The following is a 19,225-nucleotide window of genomic DNA, read 5'->3' as shown; positions in this document are numbered from 1 at the left end:
CAATATAACGTGGGGAGTGGTTGGGCTGTAACATAGTTTTAGTTCATAATATAACATATTAGCTACATATTATATGTCCCCACATTTGAAAAATAATAGGCAAACAAGGCAGGATACATCACAATTTTATTATTTCAATAGCAAATTAACATCTCTGAAATGTAAGAAAGATCTGATCTGGAAATAATCTTGAAAGTATGACAATAACTTACATAATCATACATTTTGTTTGGACAGTTAGAGCACACCAAACATGTTTTCCATTGTATTATCAGCTCATCTATGAATACAAATGCCATTTTGAATCTTAGAAATGATCAATTTTCTATTTTTGTTTTCCATTTTTAACTGCAGTTATTTGACCTTTTTTTTCAAAGGTTGTCACCCGTCAGTCAGAGTATATATGCTTCATTATATATAAAACATAAGACCAGGCCTTTAAATCTTCTCACCAGTAAATATAGCAATACAGTACATTCTTATGACAGGGCTATGAGTCATTCTAGACAGCAGGCCCACACAGGTACATTGTAAACAAGTACATTAGCTGTTATAAGCAGTTAGACTGGCTTCATATCCATTCCATACATTCATATATCACACATACCTTTGGAGGGAGCTGTTGCTTAAGGGAGCACACGAAAGAGGAATGCACACAAAAGAGGAATACATACAAATAAATTTCTGGTGCCCTGCTCACTCATAATAGTTACTGGAATAAAACATTTGCATGGAATTAAATCCTGAAAAATGGCTAATAAAATTCATTCAAATCCACAATGTTATGCCAGGAGTATAGACCTTCAGTCTATAGCCCAGTGTAATCCGTGAGTTAGTGAATCACAAGTCTTGAAGCTGGTCTCAAGCTGAAGAGAAAGAAATGGAGCTGTTGAAATGACCTGGATCTTGGAGAACACATGCTTATATAAATGTAAGGAAATTAAAATTCAGCCAGGGTAACAGGTTCCTGCGATAGGCCACATCTTACCAAGTCTCAGTGGTGTGCTGAACCTAAGCCTGCAATTTAGCAGTTATTCAACTACAGTCAGTGGCCAATGTTTACATGAGATGGGAAGATGTGACAGATATATACTAATGACACGGTATTGGCTGAATTAAATAAAAACAAAGACATTCAGCGAGTTTACGTTGAAGCCAGTTATTTTTGTAATGCTCTGGTTGAAGAATGCTCATTTTCTTAAAGCTAAACTTTAATAAAAAAAAAAAACATTTGTTGAAGATGTTATTGAATATTGGCTTGATATCCTGCTTAGTTTTGATCCTTAATTATTATCCAGCTTGGGAGAAGGAAGCAGATATTTGATAAACTGCTTTCAGGCCAAGAATAATTGAATAATCAAAAGTTTGAGACAGCCACTACAAGTTAATTCAAGGGTCAGATATTACCATTTCTATTGAAAACACTTGATCCATATTTGTTACATCTAACTGTGGCAAGGACGCAGTTTGCGGGAAGGAAGCATGGCAATCCAAGGACCACACCTACTGGTTCAGTAGGCACACACCTGGACTATGTTTCAAATTACTCCAGGCTGTTTAATGTGTGCTTTTTTCTGCACTAGGAGGCTGAGACTGGGGAACCACAGACAAGAGAACAGTGTCCGAGAGAGACAGAGCTGGAAAGCGACCGTGGGTTTGATTTAGTTTGCCCTTATTTAGTTTAGTTTTTACATGAGGATTCCATGAGGACGATGGGCAAAGATTTTGTGTATATTTTTTTAATTGCTCTTGCTCCCTCTCAGGGTCCGCAATAAAGGAATAAAAGGCCGGTGCAATCCGGAATTTCCAAATCTCCCTGTGTCCAGCTTGTCTATCCACTCAGGGGTGTGTCACAGCATGTAACACTAACCTTCAGAAAATGTCAATCAGGACTAATAAATCAATTGTAGTTTGAGCAAGAAACAATATAGTGTTTCCCCAGGATGAGGGCCAGGGGGCAGACCTAGTCCTGCACTTCCTAACCATAAGGTTCATTGGATACGCAGGATGAAGTATATTAACCATGCAACAACTTTGATGTGGTTGCTATTGGTGTTTAATTGTGCTTCTAAAAATATTTGAACAGAAGTACAGAATGAATGCTTCCCTGAGCAGATTAGTTATTTACCTGCAGATAACGCGTGCACATACATACACATACCCACACACAGACAAACAAGCACACATAGAAGTTGGGTAACACAAGCTTTCTTATGATAACATAAGCCTCCATTAATTAAGTTCACAAATTATTCATCCATGCTCAGAAACATTACCCTCGGCATTACACGAAGGGAACATCTGCGTGTGTTTTACACTGGCGTCTCTCTAGTTTACAGCCAGATGTGAAAAGCACCAACAAAGATGGATGGATTTCTTCCCAAGGTAGGCAAACTGAGTGCCTCCTTACCGATTCTACATTACGTGCACTGGAATGTACACAAATCAAGAGACCGAAATGTCAGTAAAGAAAGGCTGATTGAGCTGATTACATCAGGAGCTGCCTGATTTTTCAGGACAAGGACAAAAAGCTGCTGTTAAAGGGGCTGGAGTAGAATTTGAGAACAATTTATGCAAATTCACACTGAAAACAGAACCAAGCTTTAAGGGCTCTGATGACTGCCTTGTGTTCTCCCCTGGCAGGTCTGCAATAAAACTATTTAATTGCTTTAAAAATAATGTTAGTTACAGAAGAACTAAAAGTCACTTGCTCTCTTGTCAAAGAGGGACTGTAAACACATTTGATGGCAACAAAAACATTGATCTTGCTCTCTTCGGTCCACCGTTATAATTACCAAATGTGTTTTGTAGCACAACAAAACAAGTTGTTCATTGTTAAATACTCAAGGAAATGGGTTGGTTAATTTTGTGATCAGGTGCAAAATTGCAAAATTGTGTGATGAGACTGACCCTGTGAACTATATTCAGTTCAGCTTTAACATACACTCATTTACAGAACATGAGAAGAAGGAATCATTGAATAAGCTGCACACACATGCCATCTAACATAAAAACAAGCACACGCATACATGCCTACAGTAACTGGTGAACTATGAAGACAGCCTGCTGGATGAAAATAAGCAAAAGGGATACGCACGTTTTGGAGGAAAGCGCAGTGCACACGCACAATTATGAAATCAGTCATTTGGAATTAAGTCCAATTGGATCCACCTGTTCACCTGTCTCATATGACATATTCAGAATTCAGACGCCTTCATGCAGGGTCAGTCTGGAGGTGATTCACAGATTCATATAATCCATGGCAAGTGAAAGAGAGAAACAAAATATAACGGGAATACCAACTCCCTTCACATTCTGTTCATCAGGGCAGATGTCTCTCTAAGATCATTCATATATGGCTGCAAGCCTACCCTCCAATCAGCCTTCACTGACACATCCAACCGGATATTTCATTCAGTTCAAGAACTAGAAGTCTCACGCATAAAATAAAAAGTATAAAGCAAGTTTTTGTTTTTTTCTCGTGGTTCTCCTCACCGACTGTTTTTTTTTTTTAAGTTTGTGTATACATTTGCAACATACACAGCTTTCCATACAGGTGCATATTTTCTATTTTCTATAAAAAAGTCTAATAACGTTACTAGTAACAATAACACTGGCAAAGATATCGCTTCATAAAGCAAGATTCTTCACTCTCCCCATTTCATACAGAATGTTCAGTCCTAGAATGCAGCAGAATTATTGGTAATACAGTGACAGGAGCAATGTTCTTTTCCATCTCCTCCATGGAGAGATCCCTTCATTCAATATTCAACACTCATTTTGTGCAGTATCATACAGAAGTAAAAAATGAATTCTTATTTTAGCAGCCACAGCTGTCCTTTAGTGGTTTTGCAATTTTGCAGAACACTGCTCTGGAAAGGACAGCCTGCCTAAGGTTGCTAAGGGTGTACAAAAGATGTAGAAACAGCATTCCCTCCAGCGTGTCCATGAAAGGAACATGGTCGCATCCGACCCATCTGTTTGACTTGTGAACAGAAATGACAAAAGACTTTATAAAGAACTTAGGTTCACAAATCAAACTACATTCTACCACATCAAGCTGCTCCTCTGGGGGGGGGGGGGGGGGGGGAGTCCATTTTTGCCAAACTGCTAGAGTGTTTACTTCATTTTAAAAAATTGCTTCTCCCTCATCACACATGTAGAAGAACCCTCAAGAGAACATTCCAGAACAGATGGGATACTCAGGGGAGGAAACAATCTTGCACCATAATACAAAACATTGATAATGGCTTCTATCTATACAAGTGCCCCTTTCAGATGACAGAGCCACTTTGTTTAAAAAAAGAATGATAAAGCTTGCACTGCAGAGGTTAGAGTTCATTCATTGCAGATATCCTTTCAGGTTTGTTTTGTTCTTGTTCAGTGGAGGCATATTCAATGCCAATTATCATCAGAAGTAAGGACAAAGTGCGTTCTTTTTATATTTTAAGCAAACTCAGGCATGGAAGTTATGGAAGGTACCATGACCCATTCCATTTCCATCACCAAGTAGGTAGAACAGAAATAATATGACCTACTGAAACAGGATAATATTCTGGCTTGTGTGAATGGCCCATGCATTCTGGAGGGGGAAGTCAAGCCACACAGCTAAAGTTTTTACAGCACCTCAATATACGCATCGGAAATTAGCAGGCAGGTTTTGATTCATATGGCTGCTCTCACAGCACTCAATTTAAACCACAGCAAAGTGGCTCCACTCCATCATCAGTAAAGTGAACAGAAGAGCCTGCACTTGTAAATGGAGTCCTGAGTGTCACCCCGTTTTCACACTGACCACTGCTACGGCTTTTACTGCCCCAGTAAATAACCATCTGCAACCACCTGCCCAGGAAGACATCACCTGGGCTGCAAAACAATGAGAAACAAATCAAGGCAACTACAACACACTATAAAACCATTATTATAATAAGAATTTTCCTATGAGAGAATTCAGTGAAATTATATAAAAATGGTTATGAAAACATTATCTAACAAATGGCAGCTTAAGAGCTTGTTAGCTTCATAAATTAAATATTGACAATTTATACACTAACAGTACTGGAATTATAGGTCCAGAGTGAGACGGGGGGGCCTCCAAACAACAAATACAGTGCAATGTGGTTTCTCTTCAACTGGGTGTGGTGTCAGGAGATGTGTCCCATGGCACTGACAGGCTTGGGATTGGCTGGTCTGGGTCAGGGAGGAGGAGTCAAAGCCAAAGGTTGTTCCATTGTTGATATGGAAATCCTGAAGTGGAAACATCTGGAAAGTTCTATGAATGAGAAAAGAGGCAGAATATATACCAGGTAAATCTGTATAAGTCTGAATATCAACAGGAAAAAGTACATGCGTTAACTAGAGGGTGATGAACACAAAGTAGACTTATAGACTTATAAAGACGTATAACTTATAACCTTGATCGATAAAGTCATTCAAAAAAATAGTTAAAATGCCTTGTGGATATATAGCTTGTGGATGAATTTCATTTATGTTTGGAACAGCAGCAGAAGCCATTCAAATAAAGGTTTTTAAAGTATTCCTTCATGAGAGAATGCCTTGGTAGTGGATGCTTTGTTTGGTTCTCAAATACAATATTTGCTTTGGTCTCCACCTCCCTCAGTCACTTATCTTATCCTGCATCCATTAATCGTGTTCTTTATTTGTCCATTTCTAAAGCCAATATAAAGCACAGCAGTGATGATTAGAACCATTAGGAATGGCTCCACAAGACAAGGGAGTAAATGGAATGGCTAAGTGGTGTAATTTTCTGAAAGGATAACTAATATGACTAAAGCTGCTTTCGAAATTGCATACTACGATACACACAATATGCAATGAGCACCATAATATATTGGACAGCGACACACTTTTTGTTATTTTGGTTACCCTAGCACTTTGAGTTTGAAAGGACACAATGACAATGAGGTTGAAGTGCAGACTGTCAGCTTTAATTAGAGGGTATTTTAATGAGGAACCGTTTAGGAATTACAGCACCTTTTGTTCATGGTCCCCCCATTTCAAGGTACTTGTTTTCAAGTATTTGTTGTATTGGTTCACAGATGTTTTTTGTTATCCATCCATCCATCCATCGTCACCCGCTTATCCGGAGTCGGGTCGCGGGGGCAGTAGGCAAAGCCGGGTATTCCAGGCGTCCCTCTCCCCAGCAACGCATTCTAGCTCCTCCTGGGGGATCCCGAGGCGTTCCCTGGCCAGGAGAGATATATAATCTCTCCAGCGGGCTCTGGGTCTCCCTCGGGGTCTCCGCCCAGTTGGACGAGCCCGGAAAACCTCCAAAGGGAGGCGCCCGGGAGGCATCCTGATGAGATGCCCGAACCACCTCAATTGGCTCCTTTCGATGCGAAGGAGCAGCGGCTCTACTCCGAGCTCCCTCCGGATGTCCAAGCTCCTCACCCTATCTCTAAGGCTGAGCCCGGCCACCCTACGGAGGAAGCTCATTTCGGCCGCTTGTATACGCGATCTCGTTCTTTCGGTCACTACCCAAAGCTCGTGACCATAGGTGAGGGTTGGGACGTAGATCGACCAGTAAATCGAGAGCTTCGCCTTCCGGCTCAGCTCCTTCTTCACCACAACGGTCCGGTGCAACGCCCGCATTACTGCTGACGCTGCACCGATCCGCCTGTCGATCTCACGCTCCCTTCTACCCTCACTCGTGAACAAGACCCCGAGATACTTGAACTCCTTCACTTGGGGCAAAGACTCGTTCCCAACCCGGAGGGAGCAATCCACCGTTTTCCGGCAGAGAACCATGGCCTCGGACTTGGAGGTGCTGACTCTCATCCCGGCCGCTTCACACTCGGCTGCAAACCGCTCCAGTGCGTGCTGAAGGTCACGGTCCGATGAAGCCAGCAGAACCACATCATCCGCAAAAAGCAGAGATGCGATTCTGAGGTCACCAAACCGGACACTCTCCTCACCTCGGCTGCGCCTTGAGATCCTGTCCATGAATACCACAAACAGGACCGGTGACAAGGGGCAACCTTGGCGGAGTCCAACACCCACCGGAAACGTGCTTGACTTTGTGCCGAGAATGCGGACACAGCTCTCACTTTGGTTATACAGGGACCTGATGGCTCGTAACAACGGCCCCGGTACCCCATACTCCCGCAGTACACCCCACAGGGTTCCCCGGGGGACACGGTCGAAAGCCTTCTCCAAGTCCACAAAGCACATGTGGACTGGATGGGCAAACTCCCATGACCCCGCCAGCAACCCTGCCAAGGTAAAGAGCTGGTCCACTGTTCCACGGCCAGGACGGAAGCCACATTGCTCCTCCTGAATCCGAGGTTCGACCGTCGGTCGGAGCCTCCTTTCCAGTACCCTAGAGTAAGCTTTCCCAGGGAGGCTGAGGAGTGTGATACCCCGGTAATTGGAGCACACCCTCCGGTCCCCCTTCTTGAAAATGGGGACCACCACCCCGGTCTGCCACTCTACAGGTACTGTCCCCGATCTCCACGCGACACTGAAGAGGCGTGTCAGCCAAGACAGCCCAACAATGTCCAGAGCCTTCAGCATCTCAGGGCGAATCTCATCTACACCCGGCGACTTGCCACTGAGGAGCTTTTTGACTACCTCAGCAACTTCCGCCAGGGATATAGGTGCAGATTCCCCCGAGTCTTCAGGCTCTGCCTCTTCCACAGAGGACGTGTTGTTCGGGTTCAGGAGCTCCTCGAAGTGCTCTTTCCACCGCCCGACAATATCCCCAGTCCGGGTCAGCAGTTCTCCTCCCCTGCTGAAAACAGCCTGAGACAAGCCCTGCTTTCCCTTTCTGAGTCGTCGGATGGTTTGCCAGAACTTCCTCGAGGCCAACCGAAAGTCCTTCTCCATAGCCTCCCCGAACTCCTCCCATACCCGGGTTTTTGCTTCAGCGACTGCCGAAGCTGCAGCCCTTCTGGCCACCCGGTACCTGTCTGCTGCTTCAGGAGACCCCCGGGCCAGCCAAGCCCGAAAGGCCTCCTTCTTCAGCTTGACGGCCTCCCTCACCGCTGGTGTCCACCAGCGGGTTCTTGGGTTGCCGCCCCGACAGGCACCGATGACCTTCTGGCCACAGCTCCTGCTTGCCGCCTCTGCAATGGAGGCTTTGAACATGGCCCACTCGGACTCCATGTCCCCAGCTTCCCCCGGGATGCGTGAGAAGTTCTTCCGGAGGTGGGAGTTGAAGACCTCGCGAACAGGGGCCTCCGCCAGACGTTCCCAGTTCACCCTCACTACACGTTTGGGTTTACCGGGTCTGTCAGGCAGCCTCCCCGGCCACTTGATCCAACTCACCACCAGGTGGTGATCAGTTGACAGCTCTGCTCCTCTCTTCACCCGAGTGTCCAAGACATACGGCCGCAGGTCTGATGATACGACCACAAAGTCGATCATCGACCTTTGGCCTAAGGTGCTCTGGTACCAAGTACACTTATGAGCTACCCTATGCTCGAACATGGTGTTTGTTATCGACAATCCATGGCCAGCACAGAAGTCCAATAACAAAACACCGCTTGGGTTCAGATCAGGCAGGCCGTTCCTCCCAATCACCCCCCTCCAGGTTTCTCCGTCATTGCCCACGTGAGCGTTGAAGTCGCCCAGCAGAACTATGGAGTCTCCGGGTGGCACCCTTTCCAGGATGCCACCCAGTGACTCCAAGAAGGCCGGATACTCTGAACTGCCATTTGGTGCATACGCACAAATGACAGTCAGAGCCTTCCCCCCAGCGACACGTAGTCGCAGAGAAGCGACCCTCTCGTTCCCCGGGTGGAACTCCAACACAGTGGCGCTCAGCCCCTCCGAGGAATCGCCACCTTAACGTGGTGGAGGGGTTTGTGCGTCCCGGTGATCCTGGGAGCTAGGTTGTCGGGGGCACTGTTAGCCCCCAGTAGGGTCTCCCAAGGCAAATTGGTCCCGGGGGAGGGGCCGGACTAAGAGCGATTCAAAGACTCCCATGACACGGCCACACAAAGACCCAGTTACCTCGCCCGGAAAAGGGAAACCGGGGCCCCCTGCTGGAGCCAGACCCGGGAGGGGAGCTCGTCGGCGAGCGTCTGGTGGCCGGGCCTTATCCCATGGGGCCCGGCCGGGCACAGCCCGAACTGGTCACGTGGGGTCGCCGCCCTGTGGGCTCACCACCTGCAGGGGTCGGCATCGGAGTCGGGTGCTTTGCCCAACGGGCAGTAGGCAAAGGCGGGGATCCGGGCGTGCTGATCCTCGGCGTCGTAGACTGGTTCTGGGGACGTGGAACGTCACCTCTCTGGTGGGGAAGGAACCGGAGCTAGTGCGGGAGGCGGAGCGGTACCAACTAGATATAGTTGGGCTCACCTCCACGCACAGTACTGGTTCCGGAACCAAACTCCTGGAGAGGGGCTGGACTCTGTTCTTTTTTGTTAGACAGGTGTATTCATTTGAGTTGTTAGTCAATGCAGCCTGAATCGAGTCCTCGTGTGGGGACTCACCATGACGACGCTTCTTTGTGGGGCTCCTCCTCTTCCTTTGCACCCTGTCCCCTGAGCCGACTCTCCTCCTCTGCACAGACACACACATACATCTCACTGCCCCGTTTCAAACTCTACTTCGCCCCAAATTTGGAATTTGCCAGTTACATGTCAGGAGTTAGGGCACCCACACACCAGTAGCGCATTGGCATTCCTCTGAACACTTGCAGAATATTCTCTATGCTGTACAGGCCATACAGCACTACAGGAGGCGTAGCAGCTGTTTGCCTGTGTGTGCCTGCCGTGTCATCGGGAAAATGTATTTAGCCGTAACCTGAGAAACTGGCAAGCTTTAACCCACCCTACCTCTTGGCAGGACGAACCAATTATGTTGTGTCATTGCAGGCACCCAGTCACAGCCAGCTGATGCCAAGGTGACTAAAAAATCCCCATTCTCTTGATGTACGGACAGTATTTAATTAAGTTTTCCCTACATCACATTCTCTGCCTATCAGTCACAGCTTAAAGGCCTTAATTATACACGGGCAATTGACAAAACCCCAATAGACCCATCCACACAATAAAAAAACCAGAGTCCGAAATGGTTCTTACCACATGGTGTTCCCTCCACGTCCTCCAGGAGGTTGGCTGTGGAGGTGGCAGTGCCTAATCTGAAAAGCTGGTTCAAGGAAAAAAGTGTCACACAAGTGGCTCACATCGCCGCCCCAACCGCTACGAGCAGAACCCGCAATCAAATCAAGGTTGCTCCAAGGTTGCCCGGCCATCTCTCTGAGGACGTGTCCTCATTGATTCCAAGCCTGATTACCCCCGCCCACGACTTAATAGTCCTCCAGCCATCCCGTGTATCACAAACACAGCGAGACAGAAGACAAATGCTCCAGGATGCAGCTGCTGTACTATGCAGAAAACCTCTCTGTAGCAAGTCAATTACAACCAGCATGACACGACTGCAGCTGTGCCGCCCGCGTCAGCCTTCAGTATTATTTAACCCCGCCTTCGACAGCGGGGGCTCGTATTGAGTGACCTCTGTGCACATTAAGCCAGAGAGAGGAATCTCCACGGATGAGGGCCCGCAGTGTATAAGCCACGAGCCGGCGATGAAGCTGAAGGATACGACTGGTGTTTGAGGCCTGTTCTTCTTTTCGTCCTTTTCCTCCGGGTCTTTTCCGAGAACGCTCTGGCTATTTCGAAAAGCTTCTTCCTGGTCGCTGAGCAAAGAAAGCAGGGCAGATGAGTGAGGTGGCAGGAAGGGGGAACCGGTCTGGGAATATGCCACTGTGTACTCTGTATGATGGCTTGGGGACTGTGCTAGCAACTGGGAGGCATCAGGTTCAACATCCTATTTAGGACACTGATATTGTTAACCTTGGCCAAAGGTACTTATTGTTTCAATTAAAGAATCCCAGTTTAAGAAATGGATTACATGTAAAAATGTAAGTTGGTTGAGGGAAACAGCAAAGCACATGATGCTGATTGCAGATACAAGTATATTTTCATTTCTATGAAAACAGCATGGTTGGACAATGTGAGGAGCATGGCTTTCACATCTCCTGTTCTATATGCAGGGTTAAAGTTAGTTGATAAAAGATTCCAGAGTGTGGTCGAAAAGTGAAAAATGCAATTCAAATTACACCGTTCAAATAGCATTCAATTATTACAGAATGTGAAGCAGTGACTCTCTGAGGAAGCAGTACAGTACCAACTGGAAAGAGAGAGGGTAATTTAAGGCTGAGAGGGTAATTTAAGGCTGCAAAGAACGATGCAGGCCAAAGGAGCACTTTCCTCCACGTGAGAGTACTTTAAATTAATGGATGACCACAAGTGAGTTTTCAATTCCTCTCAATGTATTTTTACAAATTACTAACATAATACAGAGGGGTGAAAAAATGGACCCGTATGAATAATTATTATTATTTTCCCTGCACACTTCCCATTCTGGCAAGATGGCCGTTTTCTCTCAATCTGTCCTTTTAAAAATACAATCTCTCAGGATGAATAACAGAAGTGAGAAAAACACTGTTTACAGCACATAAGATGGAGGTTACTCAACCAGGCTTAAAGTGAAAAGTTCACACTGCTTTGGGAAACAGAGAGATATAGCAGGGGGGTTGGGGAGGATTAAATCACACTCACATTTGCCCATGTGCTTGAGTTTGTCTCGGAACAAGGCATCATCGGAAACAGGGATGCAGGCCTCCCCGGATCCAGAGGCACAGTGCTCTCCTGCAATAACAACAACGAAAATAACCCGGGGCAACAAGCACACATGCACGCACAGGTGCGCAAGTACAGACACACGCACGCACATGCACGCACAGGTGCGCAAGTACAGACACACGCACGCACAGGTGCGCAAGTACAGACACACGCACGCACATGCACGCACAGGTGCGCAAGTACAGACACACGCACGCACATGCACGCACAGGTGCGCAAGTACAGACACACGCACGCACATGCACGCACAGGTGCGCAAGTACAGACACACGCACGCACAGGTGCGCAAGTACAGACACACGCACGCACAGGTGCGCAAGTACAGACACACGCACACACATGCACGCACAGGTGCGCAAGTACAGACACACGCACGCACATGCACGCACAGGTGCGCAAGTACAGACACACGCACGCACAGGTGCGCAAGTACAGACACACGCACACACATGCACGCACAGGTGCGCAAGTACAGACACACGCACACACATGCACGCACAGGTGCGCAAGTACAGACACACGCACGCACATGCACGCACAGGTGCGCAAGTACAGACACACGCACGCACAGGTGCGCAAGTACAGACACACACACGCACAGGTGCGCAAGTACAGACACACGCACGCACAGGTGCGCAAGTACAGACACACGCACACACAGGTGCGCAAGTACAGACACGCAAGCACAGGTGCGCAAGTACAGACACATGCACGCAAACGCACACCGATTACAATTGTACACATATGTTCACACTCATTTTCACTCATGACCTATGCAAACCACACACACACACACATCATATTTAGTTTAATCTCAGACCCAACTGGCGTCCAACCACCATGGACCTCTCTGACCAGTCCAGCTGTACCAGGGTGTCCAAACTGTGCTGTCCTGTTTCTGCCCCCATTTCCTCCAAGTCCCAAAACCAACAAAAACATGTAATAAAGAAAAGGGCTGGCTGCTGCGCATCTGGCTCGGGACCTCGTGACTCGATCGACGGGGAGACGGTTTTAGTCATGAAATGAATGTGAATCTGGGTTGTCCACATGCATCCACATTATGTGAGGTACACATAAACTTTGTTTGGAAAGTTTGTCTTTACATTCATTCATTCTCAAAATGAATGAATATACAGAAATAAAAAAGAGAAAGAAAATAGTAAAATCCCAGATTACATATGATGAACAGCGTAGACCCTAAAAACCTATTTTAGATTTGGTATCACAGATGTTGCTGAGATGTTGGTGGTCATGGTGGGGGGGGGGGTGTGTGGCAGGATATGTAGACATAGATGCATGCACGTGTGAACATGCATGCACGCACGCACGCACAGAAACACACAAACGCATGCACACACAAACTGACAACATGTGCGTACACATGTGCGTACACACACATACATGCACACATAGAAACACACGTGCATGGGCAAGCACATATGTGCAAACACGTGCATGCACGCACACACACACACATGCACACGCAGTTTCTACAGTGTTCACACACACACACACACACACACACACAGCTGTGGGGGGCTGTGGACTCAGGGTTAGGATGGCCAAAGCGAATGAATGATATCTACCTGCTGTGGAATTCTCCACGCTAGCAGATGAATGATAGGACTTGGAATTCTTTGACTCAAACTTCAGCCGATCTAAAACAGAGAAAGCGGATGTTACCATGGGGGACCGGCGATGGGCAGGGACACACCGCAGCTGCCGCCCAGTCACGCTGTAACGGACGGGCACCCTGTGCAGCAGCGGCATGGCAGGGGTGGCTGGGGGTGACTCCGTAGGTCCTGTCTGTTTTTTTGGGGGGCGAGGGGCATTGACAGTGACCTACAGCGCAAGTATTTGGACATTGGTACAGTTTCTGCTCTTTTCAAGTGATTGAATACACCTGAATAATCAGAAATAGAGGAGCAAATTGTCCGATTACTATTTACAAAAAGGGATGCAATTCTTTCGCGGATTACCTGACATGGATGTAAATACACTCAAATTAAAGGTAACCGTCACTTTAACCTCATTATTCATTGTTTCATCAAAAAACATGTGCTGGAGTATAGAGCCAAAAGAACAGAAATTACCCCAATGTCCAAATACTTACGGACTGCACTGTATGAAGACCTAGCTGGAAACTAAGGTGAGGATGAATGGGACATTAGAGTGGGGATTTGCACTGATGGTGGAAGGCCCTGGAGGACACCGAGGAACAGATCGCTGACATCAGCCTAAGCGCTTCGCGGACTACACACAAGCCCAAATAAAAATGGAAAATAAAAACGGCCTGCTGGTTGGCTCATCGAGAAGCAGCGGCTGACATCACAGCCTTTGGAGGCGAGTGCATTCACCGGAATCGACAAAGGAGACTGTGACCAGCCCAGCAGTGTGAGCACAAACGGCCATTCCAAATTAGGAAGGGCAAAAAACTATTTTAAAAAAATTGCTTGTATATGGAGCTGCGCTCTCAAGTACATAATATTGGTAGACTCAGTGCTTGATGTGAGATTTTTGATAATTGAATAGCACTTTATCACCTTACTCATCATCAAGCATTACATGAACAAAAAACACCTAAAAACGGACAGGGCAGACTGAAGACCTTCAGAGTTTTCTGTGTGCTTTCAGGCGTGAGGGCTTGAGTGGGTGCATTGTATTGATGGTGAAGGGGATTGTGCATGTGTGTGTGTGTGTGTGTGTGTGTGTGTGTGTGTGTGTGTGTGTGTGCACGTATGTATGTCTGCGTGCGTGTTCATATGTGTGCATGCATGTGTGTGTGTGTGCGTGCACCTATGTATGTCTGTGTGCGTGTTCGTATGTGTGTGCGTGTGTGTGTGTGTGTGTTTGTATGTGCGTGTGCGTATGTATGTGCATATGCGTGCATGTCAGAGCACTTCCGTCCAGGGCGATGTGTGCGAGTGTGTGTTTGCATTTGTGCGTGCGTGCGTGTGAGAGCACCTCTCTCCAGGGCGATGAGGAACTCCCTGTTGCGCTGCAGCTCCTTCATGAACTCCTCATTCTGCAGGAAGAGCGCAATCCTCTCATCCTCCAAATACTGCTTCAGCTTCCGCTCCTGCTCCGTCCCCACGGCAACGGTCCCAGGCCCACCCCCCAATGCAACCTGCTGCGCCATGGTCGATAGCGAGGAAGAGGAGGAGGAGGAGGAAGGCAGGGACAGGCTGCTCTGTGAGCTCTGAGAGAGAGAGGCAAGTGTGGAAATAAAAAAGAATAACAAAGGAAATATATTTTATTCATAACTGCTGTCATTCATTGCTTCTTTCAGATCTCGAGACTTAATAAACCCACTGACTGGTAAAAAACATCACTGGCTGGCCAATATAAATATAATAAGTGAGTCATGGTGAACAATTGCCACATAATTGTAAAATATATATCCTCTGATAAGCTCATAATAACCCTCATGAAAACGTATGGGGGAACAGTGACCCAAAATCACCCCCCCCCCAGATTAAATTACAGCACTGAATCTGATCAAAATGATTTACTGAAAGCAAAATAGACTGAAATTCCATAACATATCCTCAATATTTCCCACTATGATCCATAGGTCTACCTGCACACTGTCCAGCTGCTGGGGCAAGATCCGCAGGAAGTCATCTGGCAGGTTGCCTAGCAACGGGGGGTTCCAATCCCTGTATCCACGGACCTGCCGGTGCCCGGGAGGGGGCTGGGCTTCGAATCTGGGAAGAGCCAGGAACATCATAAAAATCACAACAGCGCACCACCCATTCTATAATAAACCTCCCCAGTGACATCACATTGTTCCTTTTCACCTTGTCTTTACAAGATCTGCTAGCCTCCCTGACTCCGTATCGACTGCTGCGATGCGGGGCACGTCCACCCTTTAATATGAAAGGAAGCCTTCGCCAAGAGTCACAGTATCATTGAGATCATTACGAAGCCGGCCAAGTGCCATACTGGATGTGAAGCCGGTCTTCCCCACTAAGACACACGCTACACGATACATGCTATCAGGCTGCAGTTTGCTCTGGTGGACACCAGGTGGCATCTTGAGGGAAAAAATGAAGGCAAGCAAGTCAACTGCTTAATGAAATTCTGCTAATGTCTCTTGCCTCCAGAGTATTGGCAGCGTAAGGACAACAATCCATGAAATACTGTATGCAGTATGATTTGATTTCTGATCAAATCACAGATGAATGCAGATTTGCATTGATAGTTTTCATAATTTCACTCTGAACAAACCCCTTCCCATATTACCTGGGTGGTGGAGTGGGTGGAGCTTCCGGGTACTTCCTGTCGTAGATGTGCATGTCATAGGTGGGAGGGGAGTAAACGGGAGGGGGCTCCTCGTCGGAACTGTCCGGCTCCAGTGTCCGCTCTAGAATCTGCCGGAAGAGCAAGCAGCGGTGTGAGGCGCAGGAGAACGCGAAGGACAGGGTGATACAAGTACAGGCCATTTTAGCAGGTCCCACAAGACTGAAGATAGATATACATGTGGAGTAAGATAAATAGCTAGACACAAGGATCTAATGTACAGTAACTGTGCTGCCCACCAAGAATGGCTGGCAGCCGGCCCTGCTGTTACTAAAGGTACAGGCCAGACACCACTGGCTCACTGATCTGCAGCTGCCATTTTCAGTGTCTGCTGAAGGGATTTAGATCACTTCAAAAGAAAAATAAAATAAAATTGCAGCCTCCTCCTGGGATTCAGAAATGAGAATATTGAGGCTATTCTCAGAACAGTTTTAGACCTTAAAAAAAAAAAAAAAAAACCTTATCGGTCTTGCTATACAATCCTTCCTAACCAGAGAGGATCAAACGGTCTCCTCTCACTTCACAGTGCGGCAGACTGTGTCAGCCCCTTGAGAGAATCTCCCTGGCACGAAAGGGGTTAAGAGCGGGACCCGAGTTTCCCCGAATCCTGCTTCCCTTTCTCTTTCAGTCAGCCTGAAAGAGGAAACGAGAGCGCAGACTGTACGCGCATTTATACAAAACCAGCAGAGAACTGGGTCAACCATACAAACAGGACATGGAGGAAAAGGGACAAAAATAACAATGAGGAAAAAAAAGAGCGGCCCACAGAGGCAGAAGGCAGGGAAATGTGTGGGAGAGAGAGAGAGAGAGAGAGAGAGAGAGGGGGAGAGAGAGAGAGACAAAGTCCACAGGCTAAAGCGCTCATCATGGGACTGAGTCAATGCCACAGAAGAGGGCCGGGTGCCTCCAACTGTGGGAGCTGTAAAAAATGCAGGACTGGCATTGAGGTGAATTTGTGGCGATTGACTGTGGGATAAATTTCAGTGTGCCTCAGGGGGATGGAGTCAGTGAGGTGTGTTTCTGAACGGCCACGCTGTCTGTCAAACGGACTGCGTTAATGCAGCCTGGTGCAGGTTTGTCAAATTGGCAAAAATACTGGTCATGGTACAACACACAATACAACAGTTCAGAAATCTACCAATGCTTAGAAGGAAATTAACTAATCTTTTTGAGGCAAGAAAACAATAAGAAAAGAACCAGCTGTTTTCGGAAGAGCTCAATCCATCCCATAGCTACGAGGCAATACAAAGTGATGGTTCACTTTTGTCTTTGCCTTCACACCAAAGAGAACTTCTTGTTCATTAAGCGCATTAGCCCATTTGGCAGAAAATAAGCAAATGACAAGTAAGTGAATAGCAAAAGGGTAACAAGCACAACAGGAGCCTTTAGAAGCTTTAAGCATAATTACATTGCAGTCCGTAAGTATTTGGACGGTGACACACAGTTTTGGCTCAGTACTCCAGCACATTGGAAATTTAAAAAAAAAATTTTTTATGAGGTTAGAGTGCACTTTCTGCTCTAATTTGAGGATACTTGCATCCGTATTGCGTGATTCATGTAGGAATGACAGCCTTTTGTATATCCAGTCCCCCCCATTTTAGGGGACCAAAAGTAATAGGACAGTTGCCTCCTTCGAAGTTTCAGATTTTTCAGGTGTATTCAATCGCTTCCTTAGTGCAGGTACAAAAAAAACATCTAGTCTTGATTTTGGGCTTTTTTTGGAGTGTTATTTGTCAACATGGGGACCTGAGTTTTGACAGTTCATAGCAAAGGGAAACATTATAAGGCTGATAAGAAAAAAATAAAATATATATAGGCCAAACAATAGTTTGTTTTGGTAAGTCTCTTAGAAACCTCATAAAATGGGGGCTACTATGTATAAAAAGGCATGTAATTCGCACAAGGACCACCCGATTAGGATGTAAATTAACGGTGACAGTTTACCAACGGTGATTGGTTCATTTCAAATCCAATGTGCAGGAGTAGAGGGCCAAAAGACCAGAAATTGTACCACAGTCCAAATACTTATGGACTGCACTGTGTGTTGATGTGCGCAACTGGACCAAACACAGCTGTATGTATTCACTGGGATGGTAAGACCTCAATTTCAAACCGTAGACCCCCCCCTCCCCCCCGGCTGTGTACCCTACCACCCCAGTGCTCACCTCGGGCGGGATGCTGTCGTCAGAGTCTGAGCTGTCGTCCGACCCCTGCCCGTCGACGCTCATCTGCAGCAGCTGGTCGATGGTGGCGTCCACGGCCCCGCTGTTGGCCCGCAGCACGCACTCGATGACCTCGTAGTCCATGCCGGGGAACATGGTCTTGAAGTCGTCCATGGCCTGGTTGAACTCCAGCCGGCGCACCTGCCTGGCCGGCCTGCTGTTGTTGAGCTCGCCCGACTCGGAGTCCCCTCCCCGCGAAGCCCCATTGCTGCGGCGGAACAGGCTGGTCATCCTCCACAGCAGCTCCAGACGGGACCGCGAGCCCCTCCGCCGCGCCCGCAACGCCACCCGGGAAATGGCGGGACCTGGGCTCCCCCCGGAGGTCCCCCCGCACCCCGCTCCTCGCCGCCCCTCCTGCTCTTCGCGCCCTTCGGTCCCGCCCCCTTTACTCCTCCATCATTTCCTGTCATCAAAGCTCGACGGTCATTAGGAGTGGGGACGAACACCGAACTAGGCGGACTTTTTTTTTTTACTCTTTCTTCCTCTTTGGTTTTTTCCTCTGCTGCATTCAACGGCGTTTCTCGGGCGCGGCGGAGAGGCTCCTCCTGCGGTTCGGGACACTTTCGGGACGGCTCCGCTACCACTGACCCAGGATCAGTGGCACCTGCGCATCCTCAGCACCTGAAAGCCGGCAGCACATTGTTAACACGGGCAGCGAGGATACGGATTCTGTTCCAGCATCAGTGGCAGAGGAATTACTGTACTCGTGTTCCTGTAGCCGTCTCCACTCAGGCTATTCCCTGCAGCTTTGCGGCAGCTTGTGTTTTTTTTTTTTTTTGTAATACAAACCTCATGTGTACGTTCATTAGGCAGGCCATCCGGAACAGACAAAACCAGACTCATGATTACCAGCGGGGGAAAAGGGGAGGGAGGGGGGGGTGAGGAAGAGAGAAGAGATTCCCGCACAACAACCTGCAACGATACAGAATCCGCAGGGGGCGAAGACGCCCACGGAACGCACGCTAGCTGCTTCGTCAACCAGAAAACATATCCGATGTGATGGGTGTGCTAATGGTGAGCGTGTCCTCTGCG

General features: G+C 47.3%; 1 protein-coding gene across 3 annotated transcripts; it reads right to left on the bottom strand.

The window, feature by feature from the left end:
- Positions 1–109: 109 nt before the first annotated feature.
- On the bottom strand, positions 110–18,488 carry cuedc1b (CUE domain containing 1b). 3 transcript variants are annotated; one of them, XM_061250439.1, is made up of 10 exons: positions 18,137–18,488; positions 15,915–16,042; positions 15,250–15,376; positions 14,634–14,868; positions 13,256–13,327; positions 11,586–11,675; positions 10,567–10,660; positions 10,044–10,102; positions 9,453–9,522; positions 110–5,272 (listed from the first exon to the last, which is right to left on the bottom strand). In XM_061250439.1, coding segments are annotated over exons 1-10 (1,164 nt in total). In that variant the 5' UTR covers positions 18,425–18,488; the 3' UTR covers positions 110–5,271. The 3 variants fall into 3 exon arrangements, with proteins under 3 accessions (XP_061106423.1, XP_061106424.1, XP_061106422.1); XM_061250440.1 differs by lacking the exon at positions 13,256–13,327; XM_061250438.1 differs by lacking the exon at positions 110–5,272 and having other exon boundaries at positions 9,449–9,522.
- Positions 18,489–19,225: the final 737 nt, after the last annotated feature.

This window comes from Conger conger, chromosome 7 (genome assembly GCF_963514075.1).
Source record: "Conger conger chromosome 7, fConCon1.1, whole genome shotgun sequence".
Classification (NCBI taxonomy): Eukaryota; Metazoa; Chordata; class Actinopteri; order Anguilliformes; family Congridae; genus Conger; species Conger conger.
The sequence above is the reverse complement of the archived record's forward strand: the minus strand, read 5'-3'. Positions and strand labels throughout refer to the sequence as shown.